Source organism: Biomphalaria glabrata, chromosome 16, assembly GCF_947242115.1.
Source record: "Biomphalaria glabrata chromosome 16, xgBioGlab47.1, whole genome shotgun sequence".
NCBI classification, from domain to species: domain Eukaryota; kingdom Metazoa; phylum Mollusca; class Gastropoda; family Planorbidae; genus Biomphalaria; species Biomphalaria glabrata.
The window spans coordinates 9,295,392-9,318,209 of NC_074726.1; the positions used below are offsets into that span (position 1 = coordinate 9,295,392).

The 22,818-nt window shown below is 35.2% G+C and overlaps 2 protein-coding genes and 1 non-coding gene across 6 annotated transcripts in view; 2 read left to right on the top strand and 1 right to left on the bottom strand.

Moving 5' to 3' along the window:
* Positions 1-671: 671 nt before the first annotated feature.
* On the top strand, positions 672-744 carry Trnav-aac (transfer RNA valine (anticodon AAC)). The gene has a single exon. It is a non-coding gene; the product is annotated as a tRNA-Val (tRNA).
* Positions 745-1,849: 1,105 nt separating this feature from the next.
* The window catches only part of LOC106068786 (islet cell autoantigen 1-like), a 30,182-nt gene continuing 9,213 nt past the window's right edge, over positions 1,850-22,818 (top strand). The window contains exons 1-11 of one of the 4 annotated variants that reach the window (XM_013228260.2): positions 1,850-1,936; positions 3,515-3,616; positions 4,953-5,130; positions 6,151-6,223; positions 6,352-6,475; positions 6,934-7,132; positions 8,203-8,427; positions 9,049-9,134; positions 10,770-11,186; positions 12,302-12,396; positions 12,563-12,715. In XM_013228260.2, the coding sequence (XP_013083714.2) occupies positions 3,612-3,616; positions 4,953-5,130; positions 6,151-6,223; positions 6,352-6,475; positions 6,934-7,132; positions 8,203-8,427; positions 9,049-9,134; positions 10,770-11,186; positions 12,302-12,396; positions 12,563-12,715 (1,555 nt within the window). In that variant the 5' untranslated portion in view covers positions 1,850-1,936; positions 3,515-3,611. Of the gene's footprint in view, positions 1,937-2,076; positions 2,162-3,514; positions 3,617-4,952; positions 5,131-6,150; positions 6,224-6,351; positions 6,476-6,933; positions 7,133-8,202; positions 8,428-9,048; positions 9,135-10,769; positions 11,187-12,301; positions 12,397-12,562; positions 12,716-22,818 lie in introns of those variants that run through there. The other 3 variants (XM_013228259.2, XM_056013999.1, XM_013228262.2) reach the window with 3 other exon arrangements.
* LOC106068785 (uncharacterized) lies at positions 16,226-21,609 on the bottom strand. Its single transcript, XM_013228256.2, has 3 exons — positions 21,297-21,609; positions 18,200-19,699; positions 16,226-17,516 (listed from the first exon to the last, which is right to left on the bottom strand). The coding sequence occupies exons 2-3, from the start codon at positions 19,673-19,675 to the stop codon at positions 16,629-16,631; spliced, it is 2,364 nt and encodes a 787-aa protein (XP_013083710.2). The 5' UTR covers positions 19,676-19,699; positions 21,297-21,609; the 3' UTR covers positions 16,226-16,628.

The window sequence follows — 22,818 nt, forward strand, 5'->3', positions numbered from 1 at the left end:
TGGACTTGAGCCGTTACAGTCGATACAGTCGATGTAAGACGTGTGCGGCTCTGATTCGTAGACTTTGAGTACGACTTGGTTCAGCTTTGGGAGACCTGGAGCGACACTGGGAAGTGTGTCGTTGGTCTGTTCTGTGGAATACGACTCGATGCAAGTTGAGAAGAGATGAATTGCAATGAAGAGAAGAGATGAATTGCAACGAAGTATAGCTAACTGTAAACTGACAGATATTGTACAGTCTTCTACGCTACATGTTACAGTAACGAATTGTTAGAGTTAATAGTCAATAAAGTTATATGAAACTGAAAGTTTAGTCGTCAAGTTCTTTGCAGTGTTTTTATTTGTGTGCCTACTAATACATTTAGCCAGAAGATTCAGAAATACATAACAATATAAATATCGTATCCTATAAATTACAAATAAATAAATGATGACAATATCCTACTGATACTAAATTTTTCGAAGCGTATGCACTTTACCAAGTGAGTGGACAGTCTTCACGGCCCAGGCTGTCGAGCCTCAAAACGAGTTTTCACTCCAAAGCAGGAAATATTTTTTTTAAAAAAAGGAGACAAAAAAACGAAGGCTAGAGAACGTAGAAAAGATAAGAACCAAAGGTAGAAAAGCGCAAATCAAATATTAGAATTCAATGAGCCATCGCATGATTGTGTGTTTCCGTAGTGTAGTGGTCATCACATCTGCCTAACACGTAGAAGGTCCTGGGTTCGAAACCCAGCGGAAACATGTGTTAATACTTTTTTTTTCATTTATGCTTGATATTTGATCTTATTGCTTTTAGGTACGCAAATCTTTTTTTTTATTTATTGATTGATGTTATAGAAGATAGAAAAGAATTTTATAAAAAAAAAAAAGGGAAGCTGTTAGTAACTAGTTCTGATAACATTGTTTTTTTACAAAGCTTATATCAACTCTGTCTGAATGTCTGGTACAATTTTTTTACACATTGTTTCTTGTACCTGACAAACAAGAATCTATTTTAAACAAGGTTACAAAGACAGTTTGTTTGGAAACACAAACTAAAAATCGGCCCCACCCCCGAAGTGGTCCACCCAGACAGGTAAAAAGGCAGGTATCAATATTTTCAGAAAGAGCATCAGAATTAAGTTCGATCAAAGACAAATGACAGAAGAATGGAGAAAGATGGTTGACAGATCGTGTGTGGTGCACCAGCGGTCCAGCAAACCAAAGGATAGGTGAAAGTGAATGTGAAGTTAGATGTGAACCTAGCCTAACTGATGTCTTATAATGAATATCTAATTGATCTAATTGCTTTGTAAATGGTCATCTCTAATTCCTCAAAAAAAAAAAAAAAAAATTCGCAAAAAAAAATTTTTTTAAATTAATTTTTCATTTAGTCGGTGTACTACACTTTCCCGATTGCACTGCAGTTCACGTGATAATATGAAAAACTGCTTATTAATTGTTGTTTTAAATTATGTCCAACTTAAATGCATACTAAATAGATTTTTTCTCTTTCAAAAAAAAGTAAATGTAGTAGTTAGTATGACAGAACTTATTTAACTTAGCAATACAAATGTAAAACAAAATTTCTTTTGACAAGAAATCAAAAACCGTTTGCATAAATGTGTTCAAAATATGACAGACAGTAGCCTACCCTACTAAAGTTTGCTACTATTAATAGTGAATAGTTGTATGTATGTATATATGTATGTATGTATGTATGTATGTATGTGTGTGTGTGTGTGAGAGAGAGAGAGAGAGAGAGAAATATAATAACACAATACTATGTAAAATTATAAAAGAATTTGATACATTTAAATTAATACATAGGCCTATAACAACTTTTATTTTTCAACTTTGTTTTAAAGTGCCGTATGGGCCCGGGTTCAATGAAAAAAGGTGGCGTCAATGAAGTGCCGTGCACCGGGCCACAGCTATTCTAACTACGCCTCTGGTAAGCGCAAGTTAACGAAAGAAAATTTTTTATCATAAGAACAATTTTTAAAATGCGAATATTTCACAATATAATGTACCTAATGTCCTAATCTATTGTTAAAAGGCGAAATTGCGGAAATTCTCGTCATTGAAAACATGGCTACCATTTAATGATTATTATATTTTCAAGTCAAATTATAGATTAATAAAGTAATTTCTCTGAATTGGCGTTAAGTCGTTAAAAGTAATCATACAATTCTTGAGTATAATTTATCTAGTATAGAATCTAGATTAGCTGCTAGATCCAGAGATCAATCCCATATTAGCCATATTAATGATATTTTCGAGATCTAGACTAGATCTACTAACTAAGACTAATCAGTTAAATCACTCGTCTCATGATGATGATCTAGTCTATGATCTAAAAAAATCTAAAACTTCTAAAAGTCTAAGTCTAGATCTCTAAGTCTAAATACTCTAATTAAGTCTTTAGTCTAATCTAAATCTGAGTAATCATAATGATTAATCTATTTTTAATTTTATCTATCCAACTAGAATTACTAGATCTATGATACTGTCATAGTTACTCATACTCATAGTACTACTACTACTATGTATTAGTAGTCTATTCATAATTCATTTCATACTATCTTTGGACAGTTTTAGTCATGATGATACTATGGTATCTTACCTAGATCTAGTCGAGTTACTATGATACTAAAATTAGTAATAAATTAAATTACTGTTGCTAGTCTATCTCAGTATCTGTCTAAATCTTAGACTGATTTTAAAACTTAAATCATAATGTCAATGATCTTAATCTAGGATCTAGGTACTAGATCTAAGATTCTAAGTAGATCTAGATTCTAGGGCTAGGCCTAGTCGAGTGAGTGACTGAGTGTCACTCTACCAGCTGAGTCTAACTCTGAGTCTAGCCCTAGCTGGCCTGGGTCAGTTGACCTTAACTGAACTGAGGTCTCACTCAAGTTACTCAAACTCAAGTCATTGACTTGATTGACAGTTGACTTGACTCATGAAAACATGACATCCATTTTCAATGATTATTTGTTATTTAACAGATGATCAGATTTTGATCAACATCATCAACTCTTTATACTTATACAGATCTCTAGTTCTAGATCTAGAATCTAGATCTATATTATATAACATCTTCTATTATTTCTAGATGGAATTCATTTTCTATGATCTATCAGTATCTTATTATTATAATCTAGATTATGACTTAACTTTAACTCTTTCTTTAGTAGAGACTCTACATAATTATTTTCCAAGTTTTGATGGAATTATAATTATATTCATTTTGCTCATTGGTGTTTCACTACCCTGTTATGGAATATGAATATGATTAAACTTTATACTATCTTACTTACAAATGTTTTGTGATAAAAAGATATAATTATGGCTGTAATCAGCTTGAGAGAAAATACACGTATATTCCTTTTTTTTTTCTCAAATTGAAATAAACATTTTTTAAATATATCACCAACAAAAATCAATACCAATATGTTATTTATATAATATAATTTTGATTGATTCTGATATTTTTTATAGACTTTCAGTTTCTTTTATCCCCAAGGTATCAGTGACTTCTCAATACAAAAGGACAATTGATTTTTAAAAAATATTTACACCTGTCATACTTGTTCAAGTGTGGAGGGAGACCTTAACTCACAATGTCGTAAGTGCTATGCCCTTGAAATAGTAAAGTAAAAGTAAAGTTCCCCTTTCTGACCTTGCAGTCTATCTAGGGCAGATAATGTTAAGGTCTTCTGCTTGAAAGAATCCAATGGGTGAAAAATGAATTAGTTTTGAAAAGTAGCTAAAATTAACTTGATTATTTAAAATACTTAATAAGTAACTGAAATGCACACTGCTCTGATTTTAACCCTTAATTCATAAGATCGTATGATTGTTATTAACTTTACATTCTGTCATGTACTGTAAACTAAATCATAATCAAACCTCCCTAAATATACCTTACACTATCTCCTTAGTATTGGACTAAGATAAATCTTACAGAGAGTAATAAATGCCAACAGTAAAAGGTGCAGATATCCTTCTAAAATATTTTAGTTTCAATCACTACTGGTACTCGTTATCTTTACTGAGGGACTAGTTCAATTAACCAACTAACTTAAAACTACTTCAAGAGAGGACAAAAGAAAATTTGCACAATACTCTTTTACAGTTGTTACACTTCAAGGATTAGCACCTTCTTTAAGTAATAAAATGAGAATATTGTTCACCTCTTACTCAACTTTGCTTCATTTTGTACAATACTTTTTTCATGTAACTGCAGAGCTCTATTCTGGAGAAATATTTCTGTTCATATTTGGCACATATGAAGGTGGTATTCATCTGACCCGCTTTTCTTATAGAGCTGAGACCAAAGCTTTTTCACTGTGTGTAGCTTTCTTGGTCACTATCTCTGTTCTTATAGTGCAGTCTATGGCTATGTCTCCCAGTAGTCAACATCAATGTCCACTGCTTTTGTAATCCTCTTTGATTACACCCACATATTGGAGGTGAGACGACCAGTTTTCTTTATGGTCCTCACTTGTCCATAAAGAATAACTTCCTGGATATGTTCATCCTCCATCCAGTGGACATGACCAGTCCAGTGCAGGCTGCATTGTCTGAAGATGGTAAAGATTCTAGGAAGACCTTTTTGAGCGAGCATCAATAATATTAATTATGAGAATAATATTAGAATAACAAATAAACCTATTGCTTTTGTGTGAATTTGTAATGATACTGGATTTGAATAGAACATTTTAATTATTCTTATGCAGATCAATTTTTAAAATCATTTCTCTTAAATTTTTCTTTAAAATTTTTTCTTTTATTTCAACATCAAGTGATCTTATTACTTGTTTTATCTTTACCTTGCTCACTTAAAGATGACCCAAATTTTTTATATATTATATTTTTTTTTTTTAATATTATAGATTCTTTTTCATCAAGATTTTTCCCCTCCTTTTTTTTTTTGATAGATCTCTTATTTCTATCCTCAGGATGTATGGCTACTCTGGTTCTAATTATGACAGGTTTGTGGAGAATACCAACACGTCTACTCTGCACAAAATGAAGGAGACCTACTGGACCACAAAGCAAGCTGTCATCAAGAAGCTGGGCAAGAAGGAGGATGAGCATGTTGTGGCCTCTGACTCCCAGCTGGATGCTAAACTTGAGGTAGGCCATAGGGGTTGATTGTTATGGCATGATTAGGAATTAGTTATTTGTTTCCTAGAGGCATGGTGGCCGAGCGGTAAAGTGCTTGACTTCCCAACTGGGGGTCCTGAGTTTGAATCCTGATGAAGAGTGGGATTTTTAATTTCGGGATCTTTGGGTGTCTCTGAGCCCACCCAGCTCTAATGGGTATCTGACATTAGTTTGGGAAAAGTAATGGTGGTTGGTCGTTGTGCTGGCCATATATACCCTTGTTAACTGTAGGCCACAGAAACATATGACCTTAACATCATCTGCCCTATAGACCACAAGGTCTGAAAGGGGAACTTTCTACTTTTTTCGTAAATAGGAGAAGTTTTGAATTAGAGACATTGACGCGACTAGTAAAAACTAGACTAGGTTTCTATGAAGAATAGCAAAATATAAACATATGTAAACAGACTACTTATGACGGCTTTAGAGAGAGGCACAGTTTTATGAAGGTAGAGATTTAGCTTGATGACATTTGACAGTTCCCTTTGTTATTATTAAATTTATTTAACATTGATTATCAGCGTCAAGTCTAACTTATCTTGTTGGCGTTTCGCCTATGTTATTGGATTTCCTAACATTGTTAAGACTATAAGATCTAGGATGAGATGTAATCTATATCCTAACTTCCCAATGCAACCTCAAATATTAAAATGAATCAGTCAAATAGCATCTAGCTTAAAACTTCAAGTGTTAAAAGTTTACAAGGCAAACATCCACATCAGCAACAATAGCAGCTGGCTTCTCTGCTGACTCTGATGTCTTCTCCTATTTACAAGATTAATGAACTACTTATATTTTACTAAAGTAAAATGTATAGTGTAGTGACCTAGTTTAGTTTAGAGATTATGTAAGTTTTGTAAATAAATATATTGTGCATTGTTTTTAGCAACAGTAAAAGTACTGACATAGACTCACTCATGACATGTAATACTGTAATTTTGTTGTTTTGTTTTTGGTCAATTAAAATTATTTTGATTTCCTATTATCAAGGTATTTAAAGCCATTCAAAGATCAAGTATGGAACTTTTGCGTGTCATAGAAAAATATCAAGACAGGCTTTGTGGTAATTTGATTGTATAGAAGCCATAGAATGTACATTTGAATGTAGTATAATATCCTTTCAAAAGTTTTCTTGACTAGTCACTGTAAAATGTTCTATATCTTTTTTTTTTTTTTTTAATTTAATTATAGTTGTTTCTCAAGAAGAGAATACCATGGGTAGACTACTCAAGGCTCACAGCAACAAGGATAAAACAAGGGCAGGAAAAATGATGGGAGCTGTTGGTAAAGCAGAGAGCAATTCAGCCCAAGAAAGGTTTGTTCTGTAACAGTTTTTTGTATAGTGCATGCTTCATACTATAGAATGCTCAGTGTGATATGGTCCAATCTCTCTTGTAGACAGGTGGGATGGAGTTATCTAGGAGAAGGTTTCTGTGCTGCCTGTAAGTGCTCAGCTACAACTCAGTTTGAGTTGGGATTTGCCACATTTCACATGACTTCTACTCAAGATATAACAAAATTGACACTAGCATAGTCATTAAGTATTTGTCAAGTTTTGATCATCAGGATGTTGAGTTCAACAAATCGAGATACAATTCTTGACTTGGCAATAATGATTTTATGACTTCAAATTATTGATTGTAATAATCTCTAAAATTATTACTTCGAAGCTTCTAGAAAAGTTTTTTTTTTTTTTATTTCCCAGAAGGGTTATCAAATATTCCTTTAGAATTTATGATACAAATTAAGGATAAATATTTTTTCCATAACCAGGCTAGCTCTACACAATCCCCTGCGTCGATTGTATCAGGAGGTTGAGACGTTCCGTTACAGAGCAGTGTCTGACACATTGGTGACTATAAATAGAATGGAGAGTGCAAGGACTGAGTACAGGGGTGCGCTACTGTGGATGAAGAATGTCTCTGAGGAATTGGATCCAGACATGTTTAAACAGCTAGAAAAGTTTAGAAAAGTAAATACATTTATACATGGCATGACTGAAATTGTGGCAAAATGTTGTTTGATTGCCTTTGTCTTGTTCCATCACTTTTTACACATAACTATGTTAATGACATAGTCTTATTGGAAAACCTTAAGGTCAATATAGTTTATAAAATCAAGCTCAGTTGTTTTTCTATGATTTTGGGCCTATACCAACTGTTAGGCGCTTCTGCGATGTCTAATGCAGATAAACCAAACCTAGGTAGCACTCAATGAAATCCAATAACATTAGCGAAAGACCTAACAATCAATATAAGTTAGTCGACGCTGATACTGATCAAGAAGTTTAATAGCAACAAAGGGAACCATCAAATGTCATCTCTCTACGCTCGTAACAAGCTTCCTATTTCTAAGGCACCCTAAAGTAGTCTGTTTTCATCTTCTGATATTTCGCTATCCCCCCTAAAACCTAGTCTTGTTTTTACTAGTCACGTCATTATCTCAAAGTCAAAACTTCCCTTATTTCAGAAGCAAATAACTAATTCCTAATCATGCCATAACACATCTGATGTCAGCTACTTACAGCTGGTTGACTTAAGAATGTATTTAAACAAAATGCTTTTTCACATTGGTAATCAAAACTTCTTTGGTTTATCTGAATGATTTTTTACCACTTCTTCCCCATGTTTGAAATTGTGTTTGAGACGTGTTGTTTCATCTGTTTACTGGGTATACTTGATTCATCAAAGTGGATATCTTAATTTCTTATTTAACAATATTACTTGTAGTGTTGTAGATGCAGCATACTGTTTTGTATCACCCACTGAAGGCAGACTAAAGATTTTTCTTTTTCTGTGGCTCTGTTATCAAACTTTTCTGAAAATACTTATGAAATTATGAGCTACTAATATAGTCTGGACTTCATAAAAAGGGCTTAGAATCTACTGTCTTAAGATATAAATCCTAACCCTTTATTATTATTATCATAGTTGATCAAAGTATTTGTTTTTAGTTTAGCTGAATCATATTATGTAATGTATTTAACTCTTTATTTAAAGTTAGAAGTGGCTCAACTTCAAAAATAATTTCTGCCATCCCAAGGTTCAAAGTCAAGTACGTAAAACCAAAGCCAGGTTTGACAAGCTAAAGCTGGATGTGATGCAAAAGGTAGACCTTCTGGCTGCTAGCCGGTGCAACATGTTCTCTCATGTCCTGGCCAACTACCAGACTATGTTGCTTCACTACTGGGAGAAGACCTCCAGGACCATGTCTGCCGTGGCAGAGAGTTTCAAAGGATATCAGTATTATGAGTTCAACATGTTAAGGGTTAGTAAGCCTATGTTGAATTCAATTTCAAGTTAGAAAATTTAATTTTGCTTTGAACCATAAAAAAATATAGAATGTTCTCATTATCAAGATAATAATAAGACAGAAATGAGCCTAGGTTATTACCAGGGCTGGCCTTAGATAATTGGATGCCCTAGGCAAAGTGAGTTTGATGGCCCCAAATAAATTAGAAAAATATAAAATAAACAGCAAAAAAAAATATAATTTAGCAATTTATTTAAAACCTAGTGTACTCCAACAATAACGTTGGTCACAAGCTTCACTTTCTCCTCTAAAAGTTTGTCTACACCTAGGGCTGGCCCTGTTATTTCTATTGATCTACAAAACATAAAGATCAGGAAATATCATTTTAAAAAAAGCTTATTTAAAATATTTTACATTGATCCCATCAGCTAGCTTGCTCAGAGCAGAGATCTTTGATCTTGTCTGACATGTCAAATCAAAGAATAAATTGCAAAGATGAAAATCAATAGACTTCTAATCAGTTAAAAAAAAAATAACCCATTAAATGTTTAAACATTTTGTTAAATATATTTTGTGAAAAAAGAAAAAAATGGTTCAGGTAATAATTGAAAACAATGTTTTCTTTTGTTTACTAAGGAGCTGACAGAAACTAGCAAAAAACTAGCACTAGAGACATCCAATAAAGATCAGTCAGATAGAGAAACAGATGATCAAGACCATAGGTAGAGTTTGGCTTTTTGTTTTTTTAAATGTTTCTTTGTGCAAATATTTTTATCAGATGTCATTTCTGTGTTTTAAGTGTGATTCAGATGTACTCAGCCTCCATTCTTAACTCTGGCAATCGACTCTCTTGGAATAATGTAATCCTGTACGAGAAGCATGCTTCTTTTGTTCTTTTTGCCACAAAATGTTCAGCTTATTGGATACTTATTTTCTTTGTTGTTTCTCAAACCTGTCACTGCCATCTAGATGAAATATAATATAATCTGGGCCTAGGGGAGCACTGTAAGGTTGTCAAGTATTTTTCAGCATGCTCCTGGAATCTGGAGTGGGCACACTTCATCCTAGTAGAAAAATTAAGGCATAGAAAGAAGCAAGCATATTGAATTGAAATGTCTTCTTATACAAAAGGCTTTTGTCAATCTTGTTGCATGCGCCTCTCGTGAAGACATAATAATTTTTAAAATGCCCTAAATAGAAGAGGAAGCAACGAATATAAAATAAATGTAGAAAAGTATTTAAACATTGGTAATAAGATCATTTTTACTTGATTAATATTAAAATATCTCGTCTCATCTCTGCCACATAGGCATGGGCCACCAAACAGCTTCCTCCAGACATCTTGGTTCTGTCTGGACAAGTCTCTCCAACTGTCCCCACGTCTTGCCTATCTGCTTCCAAATCATGGCACCATGTATTCCTGGTCCCTATTGTCAGAACAATACCTTCGCACCATAGTTTGAGAACTGCTATCTTGAATTGAGCTAACATGCCATTCCAATACTCAATATAAGAGGCAATACCTTTTTTGCTTAATAAATATGCTTTTTTATACACCTATTAGAATTAAACATTAAAATGTTTAGCCTAGGATGAACAAACAAAAAAATAATGTCTTTTTAAAAATAAATGTCAACAATATTATCTTTTCAAAGAGCCTTAGAGTAAATGTAGAGTGTATTTCAAGATTGTTTTCATGTATTTACAATATAAAAATAGACTATTTTTATTCTAAATTAGTATTTTCTGTGTAACTATTATCCATCTAGAAAGTTAGTTTGTTGGATTGAAATTGGAGGCTTAGTAAATCTGGATCCTAACTGTAGAAATACATATTTGTGTAGAAATTCACTTAACAGCATATCTTCTTTTTTTTTTCTTTTATGTTATGTGATATGAGTAAAAAAAACAAAAAAACTTAACATATTAATATTTAAAGTTTCAATGGTGCTTTTATTTTTAAGACTAACATTTTAACATTTTTTACTATTTTTAAATTATCTTTTTTTTTAATAATGTTGGCCTTTCATAACTTCTGAATAAGTCAACGAATTAATAAATTGTTTTCAAGATTTTATTAATTAAATATCTCATTTAAAAATTGAATTTAGGATTTTGAATGATGAAGCAAAAATGTGTGCTACTTTCTTACTTTGAAGACTATGCCCAAAAAAATCTTAAAGCTTTTAATCTCCAGCAACTTTTAATTAGTATTGACTGGCTAAAAAAATAGCTAACACAATTGATATATTTATACTTCTTTATATTTTTTTTTTTGTAATTAATTGCTTACTCCAATTTTAATGCTTTTTTTATGTGTTTTATGTACTTTTTGTACTAACTTTAACAAACTGTAGCTCGAGTGACGAGGAGGAAGACAAACCGGCAAAACCTGATGCCCATAGAGATTTCTACCCAGATAACCTTTCTTCCAATTCTGGTGTGGGTTCAAAAGATTCCAGGTCATGGTCAGATCAAAAACTCAAAACAGACTCCCCCTGGCTTAAAAAAGATTCCTCTGCCAGCTACTGGAAAAAAGCTTCAGGTCTGGCTTCAGAGTCTGGAAATAAACAATCAAATGTGGATGATCTCTTAGGACTGGGGTCAGACAACTCAGGTCAAGAATCAAACTATGATTCAAAAAAGAAGACAAACTCGTCATCCCGTGCCAGTTTTGACAGAGCGTCCACAAGTACACTCCGAAGTTTTGATCAAGATAATGACGAAGACAGTAGATATAAGAAATATAATGTCGATGATTCTGAGGATGAAAGGTGATCTGAGTAACTTTTTTTTTTAAACTTGATTCACCCAGTCCAGCTCTGCATTCAGCTGTTCTTCAATTTATATTTCAAAGGGCTTTTTTAAAATTAATTTTTATATATTTTCATTTATCATTCGGTTGTATTTATTTAAAGAAATTTGTATTTCAATGTCATTACAATATTAACATATATAGCATATACATTTATATATAATTTTAAAAGTATTTTCATTTAAAAATATATTATTTATATAATGGTGCATTTTATTTATTTCTATTCTAAGTTTCTAAATAAATTGTTCTTAATTTTAAAGATATTTCAGTTTTATAAGTACCTACAATATTTTACATTCTAAAATTACAATATTATAAAATAACAATTTTATAACAATTTTCTTTACAACACTCCAAGAGCTTATAATGCATTGATTATGCAAAAGTCTGTGCACAATAGAGTATTTTGATAAGACTAAGATTGTTATTTGATTTTAAATGATATTGAAATTTTAATATACAATCATAATTATTTTTTAATAACTTAGTAAGTACTCTCTATTGCACAGACTCTTTGTAATGACTATTGTTTTATTTCTTCTATTCTGTTATGGTGTGTCAACAGTTTTGTTTTCTACTTAATACTTTGGAAACTACTTTTATTTTCTTGGGTTTCCATTTGTTTTCCTCTTTCAGCATGAATTTTCTTTTCCTTTTTTCTACTGTTAAGACGTTTTTTTAGTTGTTTTTTTAATGGGCTTTTTGGTAAAAAAAAATATTTTGGTTTTGGAATGGATCTTTTAGTTAAGAATTTTGAGCCACTAAATATACTGTGACTTACATTGATCAGTTTTCTAAAAATGTAACTTCAGTAAAACGTTTGGACAAATACTTTTACATAGTATTTCTTAAACCTATACATTATATTAAGGTAAAACACTACTGCTTGAAAGACAAAATGTATTTAATGTAAATATCAAAGTCAGTTTTTCTGGTTTCAAAATTAACCAAGGATATTAGCTTCCCTTTGGACACAATTTATTATTAGAGATGTTACGATTGAGCAGTAAATAGTTAGTGTATGGGACATACAGAGGTACCATCTCAAAAGTTTCTTTGTAACTCTCCCAGCCTGATCAATGTAGAAGAAGATGCCAAGCAGTCCACAGCTTACGATGATGCTCTGCTGTCTGATCTGAGACTAAAGGGAAACAACCAACAAAAAGGTAAAGCTGTGCACTAAAAGTAATTTCTCTATTCACTATTTTATTGGTTTCATTTTGCGTAGTAAGTCATCTCATATTTGTTTGAAGAATATGTAGTTTCTGTGGGTACTGGTGTTGAGCTGTAACACAACCAAGACACTGATCAATTTTCTTGTTTTTATTACAGCAAGACCAAAAGATGGAGAGAAGAATTCAGAGTTCGGACCATTCCTTGATTTCACTGAGGATGACATTCTTCTGAAAGATGATGAGGATGACGACTTCACTGGGAAAATTATGGAAGCTGCTGCCAAGAATAAAGAGATTCAGAAGTTTGAAGGTATTGTTCAATTTTAAGCTTCTCATTATTTAAAAAAAATTTTTTTTTGCTTTATTTGCATGTATCTATCCATCCGTCTCAGTGGCACTACAGCCCATGGAGGGCTCTGGCCAGCTCTAGCACATCTTTCCAATCTGATCTATCCTGGGCTTTACATCTCCATGTCTGGACTCTTAGCTGTTCTAGATCTGCAGCTACATCATCAAGCCATCATACTCATGGTCTGCCTTTGGGGTGACTGCCATTTGTTTTTTCCCAGTGAAGAATATTTGTTCCTCTGTTCTCCAGCATTCCTAATTAGGTGACCTGCTAATGTAATCTGTTCTTTTTTATTTCCGTTACTATGTAACTATTGAGGGGTCTTCATAGAGATGGTATATTTCTTGGTTGTTGTGAGTTCTCCATTGGGTTTCCTTATGTATCACCTGACCAAAATACAAGACTTTGATTTTGTGATGAGAGTCCTCTGCCTATTCTAACATTTATATATTATATAATAAAACATGTAAGACTGGATTAAGTGTAAAGAAAAATAGTTATTTTTTCCTTAGGATTTGGGATTTAAGTTTGCTTAATTATTGTTATGTTACTAACATTATAATGTGTGGGTTTCGGCGGGGGGGGATGGTATTGTCCAAGAACAAAATGAAACAAAGACAGAAACAAAAACTGATGCAATTTTTTATTCACTGAAAAAAAAAATGGTATACTTAATTTATGGTGTCTCCAACTAAATATTAAAGCAAGAAAAAGAAGACTGATAGATGTCATTATATACTATAGTACAGTGTTTCCCAAACAGTGTTCTGCTGAGCCTTAGTGTTCCTCGAGGCCTGTATAGGTGCTCCTAGAACTACTGAAAAAATTAACTGGTAGGCCACCACATGAATTGATCTCTCTCTAAAAACAAAAAGCAAAGTGTTCTGCTAAATACTCTACTAAATACAAAGTGTTCTTTTAAGGAAGAAGTTTGGGAAACACTGCTATAGTATAAATAATTTTCAGAACTTCATAGCAAAATGGCTTGTGTTAAAACAGCTGCACCAGAGCATTGCTACTGGCTGTATTACTTATTATGTAAAAGAGTTTACATTTTAGAAGTAGTATAATTCCTGTTGGCTAATAACTTACAGTTTTTCCTTGACTTGTTAACTAGATTTTTATTACGATTCCTTGACTACTATGTAAACATAGCTATAAATTAAAATGAGTGCATTATTCACCTTTAATGAACAAAATGTAATTTTATATTTACTGAGTTGCATACAGATCACTTCGTTCTTCTGAATATAACACCTAGTTTTGTATGAACTGTTCTAAAAACTGTTCATATCTCTCTAAAGTCACAGTGACATTGTTAGTGATCTCTCACAGCACCTGGCTCATCTCTTCTTCATAGGATGTTACTTAGTTATTGATTGAGACTTGAGAGCTTAGTACTGCTGCCCTGCTCACTTGATAGTTTGTTTATAGGTCAGCAAATGGAAAACAAGTTTTGTGTTAAATCATCAAAGAGCGTCTTATGTTACACATAGCTAATGTTTTGGAATGAATAGGGGTCCTACTGTCAGACTAACACTTTGTTTCTTAAGCTCCAATAGAATCAGTAGCTGAGTGGTTGTTAATGCTAGGCTCATCAGGTATAGTAGGTCTTTTCTTAAACACATGAGCATTACACAGTTCAACAGTTACCAAAGTTTCATTTTGACATTTTAAAAGAAATAGTAATATTTTGTAAGCAAAATGTGTGTGTATGTGTGCATTTGTGGTTTGTGTGTGTGTGTTACAGCCAAACACAGCATGGTCAGTTCTCAAACTGGTGGGCTATTTCATAAACTGGCTGAGTCGTTTAGCCAATATTTGATGTTATTAAAATTACTTAAAATGAGTGTTTATTCTACATTGGCCACTTCAGGAAATCTTTGGCCAATACCCATGTGCTGATGCAAGACAGTCCAGTAAGCAGTGTAGCATTAGATTCCTGTGTCCTATCTGTTGGATTTAGTTTATCTGCTGCTATATAATAGGCACACCTTGCCTACAATATATGAAAGGGGAAGAGAAATGTCTGTATCATAATCTCAATCATAGAACAATTATAGTTTGCAGAACTATGGCTGCAGCAAAGGTAGTTTGGGGGTCATTGGCTTTGCTGGCTCTGCCAGGATATACCACTGAGTGCTGCAAACTGACTAAGGGCTGCTGGCGTATGATTTTTCCTCAGGGTTTACTCCTGAAGCCTTTTCTATTAGGAAGCACTTTATAGGTAGTGGAGTGTTTATATCCATTACCACTTTGGGCAATAAGAATCTAGTAGAGCCTTCTACACCTTATGCAATTACACCTCTTAGTGCTTAACAAATTGAGAAACATACAGGCTCGAACCTTGAAAACTTGGTCCCTGGTGCTGCTATTCATTTATGTCTAATATATGTATGTATCACATTTGTTTCAGCACCTAGCTTCAACCACAGGCTCGAGCCTCGGTCGGCGCATTCCCTTATTTTCGTAGCATTTTAATTCACTACTTCCTCTCTTAAAAACTTGGTCCCTGGTGCTGTTATTCATTTAAAATGTCTACTGTGTAATTCCAAATGACATACATTTTTACCTTGTTGTTGCAAGTAATGATAGAAATGGATCATTTTCTAAAATAATCTGACAGATTCGTTAGTAATAGTATATCATGTAATTATTATTAAGGTTTTCAAAAATTACCAATTAAATCATGGCTGGACATTAGCTGATCAATGTGAAGCAATTATGGCAGATTTCTGGCTTTGTCCATAATATATATATATATGAGGCTCGTTGGGGGAATGATAAAGTGCTTGGCATCTTAACCAGCAGTTCCAGGGTTCAAATCCCAGTGAAGGCTGGGATTTTTTATTTGGGGATCCTTAGGGCACCTCACGACACCCTCATGAACCATGGGCCACAGAAACAGACTACCTTTACATCAACTGCCCCATACATCATCCTTGTCTATGTATCATGTTACCAAGAACTTGCAAACCTTGTTACCAATATATGTCAAATATCTAGTTTATCTCTGTAGCTTTAAATAATGACTAAAATTAATTTACATATGCATATATACATTGCAGCATGTATGTTCTAGTGGAAAAAAAAAAGCAACTTTATAAGCAGTTTAAAAAGAAACATTTAGATAAAAAGAGGATACTCTGTAAATATATAGTTAATGATAATTCTCTTTTTGAATATATAATCTTGATAATTCTCATTACTTATAGCTATTTAGATCATTCTCAAAATAGTGAATGCTTGCAATGGCTGTAGTTGAGATCTGAAATACCTTTCTCCTATAAATGCAAATTCACACAGTTGTCTTTTCAAATGGTAAGGTCATTGTCATTATTCATGTGCTACCTAGAAGCATGATGCTGGGACAAAAGTAATGTCCCAAATTTTAATGGGAAACATTAGTCTCAAAAAAAAAAAGTTGTCAGTGCCCACATAAAATTTGCCCACGTGCCTATTTTGTTTTTTAAATTCTAATATTTGGAACAGCTTCTAATAAATGACACGTGGTGGAGCAGGTTGATAATGACCTTTTCTTTGATCCCCTTGTTCTGAAGCCGCGCCCTTTATCATTCAGCCACCACACTCCCGTTTATAACTGCAATCAATGTAGTCTTTATCTCTATCATGCGCTAGATTTTGTTGTGAATTACAGCCCTTTATTATCACTTGTATCCGTTTAATATCTCTTATTTACACATTTTTTAAACATTTTTAATTCGGAAAGGATGAACTTTTAGATTGCAATTTTTTGGAGTTCATTTAAATATTTTATCCATAATGTAGGTTGCTATACAGATCAACTCTATACATTATCTTATCAACTTTAGCTAAGTTACATACTTTCAGTTTTTTCAACACAATCTACCCTTTACAGATATTTAAAAATTTTAATGTCCCCTCCACTTTGGCCTATGCAAAGATGTCCTTCGTCTGTTATAGTTAGACAGGTGGGCTTTGAAATGCCATCTTTCGCTGTGACCAACAGTTCGGTCATTTCTCCACTAGGCAGCCCCACGTGAACGCGGCTGTTGTTAGTGTCTGCGATGAAAATTTGTCCAAATGTGTCCACGCACAAGCCTCCGGGGTGCAACAGTTCCTGCTGCCTCGTGCCGTAGGTCATGCTCGAGGTCAGCAGGTCAGCTTGGCTGGTCAGAATTTTAATGTGCGGTGCTGCCATGTCTGTGATAACGTAGTTGTTCGCTGGACTCACTGCTACGTAAGTGGGCTCTATTAAGATATCCCCTTCAGAGCTTTGGTCATCTTCGTGGTCGCAGATCTTTGGTTGCAGTTCCTTGACCATTTCTCCTGATTTGGCGTTGAAAACGGTCAAATTTCTCAGCAAGCCGTCGATAACTGTTATCTCCCCTTTGCTATGGGTTAAGGCTATTCCTTTTGGGTGTTTTAAGTTTCCCGTGAAGCTTTTCAGAAACTGCCCTGAGCGGTCAAACATTTTGACACTCCCTCCTTCAGTGTCTGTCACTGCTATGGTCCCGTCTTGAAAAAACGTTGCATCGAAAGGCTTCTGTAGTTTGGCCTGGCCCTCCCCGTGGCCCAGCTCATTCAGCAGTTTGCTGCTGGGGTCAAACAGTTTCACCGAGGCGTTCGCTCTGTCCACTACGGCCAGCACGTTTTTGTGAAAGGCCAGGCCTGTGGGGTAGACGGGCTTAGTGTCCAGTGGTGAGCTGGCGTTGAAGCTGTGGCAGAGTTGGGGTGGTTGAAGCACAGCGGGCATCAGCGTTGAGACAGGCAGTGGCGTCTGAAACAAATGTCACGTTTTAGAGGTGAAATACAAGGGATAGATTCACTACAATTTTTAATATGCAGTATATAAAATAATTTGTATTTTTATTCATCTAATAATTTCTTATTTGGTAACTTTTTACTACACCCCCATTTTTCTCCCCTTCCCCACAAAGCTTAGGTACGCCTCAACTGTGTTTATGTCAACTATACACCATCAGATAGAGCTAGCCATGTAGTTCCTCTTTGTTCAATAGATGGTTGAATCAATAACTAGACGTTCGGGAACATTGTGCGCACTGTCTTTTAAGTCTGGATCTATGTGCCTAGCACTAGAAGTTTATAAACTCTAGTAGATTTATACATTTCCTTATCCAGGATTTTTGTTTCCTCGAGAGAAAAAAAAATCAAACATTCATTAGTTTTATGTTACAATTCCTCAATTCTGCTAGCAAATTCTTGGGTTCAAACACCTGGTTGATTGGAGACGGTCCTAGAGATTTGATAGTTGTTGTATATCTTTGGGAAAAGAATTACTAGCTATCTGGCCACACTGGGGAAACTCTAGTTAGACCGTTAAAATTTTTAAATTTTAACATTCATTAGTGTTAACAGCTAATGAGCGCTCTATAAGCTTCGTAAAGGAGGAATCTTTTTTTTTTTTTTTTAAGTTTTTTATCTTATTAATGACGAACTTACCCTGTATTTCGCTTCTTTGTTTATCGCTATTCTCTGGGTTGAGACCTGACCAAAAAGAATGCTGACATTGCGTTCTGTGCAGGGCCCTGGCCTGTAAACAGGTGCCAGCTTCTTGGTCAGCGTATAAGTTGGAGTGCTATTGACCAGTTGGGTGTAGCGCGACAGTGCGTGTTCGTGGAGAGACACGATCTCATCGGGTCGTCCACAAGTGGACACATGCAGCAATAGCTGGGATGCATCGACCAGCGATGACTCTAAGCATTGAACATCCGAGAGTTTCTTGTCCATCGCGGTTTTTTCCTTCCCGAAGTCTTCCTCCAGTTGATGTACAAGCCTGTCTCGCTCTCTGCTGATCATGTCGTGAAGCTGTTCTGTCTGTGTAGCTATCTGAGTCATAATCGTTTCTTTGCATGTAAGCAATTTTTCCTGGTGCTCTTTAAGTAATCGGCTATGTGCTGCCAGACTTGATGCTGTGCGGGAAAAGGCCCGCTGGATGTGCTGAATCTCAGACAGAAGTCTTTTAGAAGTTGCTTCTACGCCTTCCACTTTGTGGTCCTGGTGTTCGCTGTTGCCGCAGAGCTCGCACATGGCCAGTTGGCATTGGGAGCAAAACTGGTCGGCTGGTTGGGCCGGGTGTTTGCCGCAAGGGACAAAGCTGCGGGAACGGATGTCGTAGTCGAATAGACCTCGGTGTATGCCTTCATCCCAGGCCACCTGGTGGTTGCGGGTCAGTTTGGTTTTCTGGTGAGCGCTGCAGCATTCTTTGCACATGTCGTCTTTGCAGTCCAGGCAGTAGCTGGACGCCGGCACACTCTTCCCTTCGTATCTGCAGTAGAGACATTCTCTTGACTCCATCCGCTTTCTAGCGTGAAGTTGTGTCAAAGATTGTAAGAAGTAGTTTCTAGCTAAACTAAGCTCTACCAATGCTCTCACCTGATGCTGCATATCATCTGAAAACGATACCATCTGTTGTCCTTTGAAATTTATGTCGTTATTGAATCTTGAAAATTTAAATTCATTATTTGAATCTTCAAAAGGATGACATACGACACTCATACGAATATCAAAATGTTTTGTTAATTTAGCCCTAGATCTACACAAAGGACAATCGAAATAAATGTAAGGTAAATGTTTCAGAGTTGCTTCTTCTTGGTTTGCGTTATTTGCCTCCAGACACTGTGTTACTTTTGTCACCTCAGCTGAGCAAGCCAGGGCCTGACAGGCGGAACTCGTGCTCTCTGTGCGTTGATGATCAGTGCACTCATGTTGGTGTTGATCTTCGCGGACCTCGCTGTTGGCAGTGCTCACGATTGTGTCCACTACACACTGGGTACACAGCGTGTGAAGGCACGGCAGGAGAAGTGGCTGGTCGTAAAGTTTCTTGCAAAGACCGCATCGCACAATCTCTGTGTCCAGGAGCTCGGCTAGGGTCAGTTTGGACTGGGATGTTGATCGCAGTTTAGCCTTTGGAGGCATTCTCCTCGAGGTTCTCTAAGTTGACTGAAATAAAGAATGAAATGCTAACATTAACCTGTACAATAAATTGACATTTTCTATTGTAATTTTATCCAAACTATTTATTAGTAAAATTGAAATTGAGTATTTGGCCAGCTAAATAGACGTATTCCCAAAACTGCTGACCGCCAAGAAAGGTATAGCTATCTGTCTTGTCTGTTTTGCTTTTACGAAGTCCCAAAATAATGCCCTGTGAAAACAGCTAATTGTCATTAAAAGGAAAGATAGAATTCTCTTTTATACGAATTTTGTCAACACAGCACATATGTATTGTGTAGTGTGTTTGCTTGTTTCAAGTGTTTTCCGATGGTATCAGTGAAGATTGGGTTTTTTCCCAGTTCTCCTAGTCTGCTAATACGTCCACGTCTTCACCAAACCTTATCAGTAGGAGAAGAAAACAAAAATCAATTTAAAAAGAAAATGCATTGGAAGTCAAACTAGTTGGCTTTATTTGCTTAGTAACTTGAGCTTAGACTTCCAAGTCTTCTGTCTCACATCTAGACGTTCAGTCCAATTGATTGTGTGGTTGTCCTGTATGAACTAAACACGTTAGCAGGCGTCAAGAAGTCACAAAGTCAGCACAACAATGCCTTGATTTTCGTTATATTCCGCCAGCCCTAGTTTGACTCTTTCATCTCGTTTAACCATTTGTCTAGTTGACACTACTGCTTGCATTAGGCAGAAGGTCACATCGGAATAGATTTTGAAACGCACTAATCTTTTGCATGCCCGTGTCCTATATGGTCATTACAGAATAAAATAGACGGAATCTTTTTAATGCAAATCCCCCCCCCCCCCCCCCCCCAAAAAAAAAAAATCAATTTTATAATCTTTTTTTCTACTAAGTTTATTTGTCTTTTAACGTGTCATTTAATTTGTATTATTCTAGAAAAAAAATTTCTTTTGATGGACATTCAAATTTTTTAAAAATTATATCCGCTGCCTGTGGATGTGTTTTATGTGTTTTAGGTTCGTAGTTTTTAATCGTGACTAAATCCTCATGCTATGTTGTTAATGATAGTTAATGTTTGGTAAAAGTAGATATTTAACGATGTTTTAAATGATGGTTAGCGTCAGCTAAAAATAGATGTTTAATAATATTGTAAATGATAGTATCTGATAAAAATAGATCCAGTAGACGTTTGACGATGTTGTAAATGATAGTATCTGGTAAAAATAGACGTTTGACGACGTTTTAAATGATAGTGTCTGGTAAAAATAGACGTTTGACGATGTTTTAAATGATAGTATCTGGTAAAAATAGACGTTTGACGATGTTTTAAATGATAGTGTCTGGTAAAAATAGACGTTTGACGATGTTTTAAATGATAGTGTATGATAAAATAGACGTTTGACGATGTTGTAAATGATAGTATCTGGTAAAAATAGACGTTTGACGATGTTGGAAATGAAAGTATCTGGTAAAAATAGATGTTTAATAATGTTGGAAATGATAGTATCTGGTAAAAATAGACGTTTGACGATGTTGTAAATGATAGTATCTGGTAAAAATAGACGTTTGACGATGTTGTAAATGATGGTAAAGTGTCTGATACTAGTAGTCTAGATGAGGACCACTTACCAGGTATCTCTGACTCTTCAAACTCAGGACTAGCTGTCAGCACAAAAACTGCAACAACTTCCAGCCATGCCATCAGGAGAAAGTTGTAGGAAGAAAATAAACACGATATTTGTCAATGTACACATCATCTCGCTTCTTACTGCTGGGCATAGATAGGAAGGACACAATGCACCAAGAACACTTTCTCTCGTGCCAGAAGCGTAGACGTCTTGTAGTGCTGCTCTTAGAACTGTTTATGTGTCTGTGTGTGTGTGTATGAATTAATATCTGAACATGACGTAGAGCCTGTAAGATTTTGTAAAGTATAGCTCAAAGTGGCGTGGGTTTTTTTTTTTTTTTTTTTTGGGGGGGGGGGGGGGGGTAAGCGGGCGGACATTTTAGAGGTTCTCACGATGTATAGCCAGCACGCAAATAAAATTCACTTTTTTTTTTCATTACTCACACACAGACACATACTAATTTACTTAACTTTTGAACTGACTTCTTCAACGCCAGGCATTCCTAGTATTTATTAAACCAGACTTGCCACCTCCTACCTGCACTGGATTGGAGTTGAGTAGTTCAAACTTTAGTACATTGGCAGACATACATAGTGTCCGTTGTCATAGGACCATGTGTTGTATTTAGTGTCATAGGGCCATGTGTTAAAGTAGGTGTCTGTGGTCATAGGATCATGTGTTGTATTTAGTCTCTGTTGTCATAGGGCCATGTGTTAAAGTTGGTGTCTGTTGTCATAGGACCATGTGTTGTATTTAGTGTCTGTTGTCATATGGCCATGTGTTGTATTTAGTGTCTGTTGTCATATGGCCATGTGTTGTATTTAGTGTCTGTTGTCATAGGGCCATGTGTTGTATTTAGTGTCTGTTATCATATGGCCATGTGTTGTATTTAGTGTCTGTTGTCATAGGGCCATGTGTTGTATTTAGTGTCTGTTGTCATAGGACTATGTGTTGTATTTAGTCTCTGTTGTCATAGGGCCATGTGTTAAAGTTGGTGTCTGTTGTCATAGGACCATGTGTTGTATTTAGTGTCTGTTGTCATATGGCCATGTGTTGTATTTAGTGTCTGTTATCATATGGCCATGTGTTGTAGTTAGTGTCTGTTGTCATAGGGCCATGTGTTAAAGTTGGTGTCTGTTGTCATAGGGCCATGTGCTTAAGTTAGTGTCTGTTGTCATAGAACCATGTGTTGTATTTAGTGTCTGTTGTCATATGGCCATGTGTTGTATTTAGTGTCTGTTATCATATGGCCATGTGTTGTAGTTAGTGTCTGTTGTCATAGGGCCATGTGCTTAAGTTAGTGTCTGTTGTCATAGAACCATGTGTTGTATTTAGTGTCTGTTATCATATGGCCATGTGTTGTATTTAGTGTCTGTTATCATATGGCCATGTGTTGTAGTTAGTGTCTGTTGTCATAGGGCCATGTGTTAAAGTTGGTGTCTGTTGTCATAGGGCCATGTGTTGTATTTAGTGTCTGTTGTCATAGGACCATGTGTTGTATTTAGTGTCTGTTGTCATAGGGC

Bases quoted from the DNA above. Each gene is read 5' to 3' on its own strand.
- LOC106068785 (XM_013228256.2), bottom strand. From the start codon at position 19,675: ATGCCTCCAAAGGCTAAACTGCGATCAACATCCCAGTCCAAACTGACC. The intron at 17,517-18,199 runs GTAAGTTCGTCA...CATTTGTTTCAG, and splicing joins ACAAAGAAGCGAAATACAGG to ACGCCACTGCCTGTCTCAAC.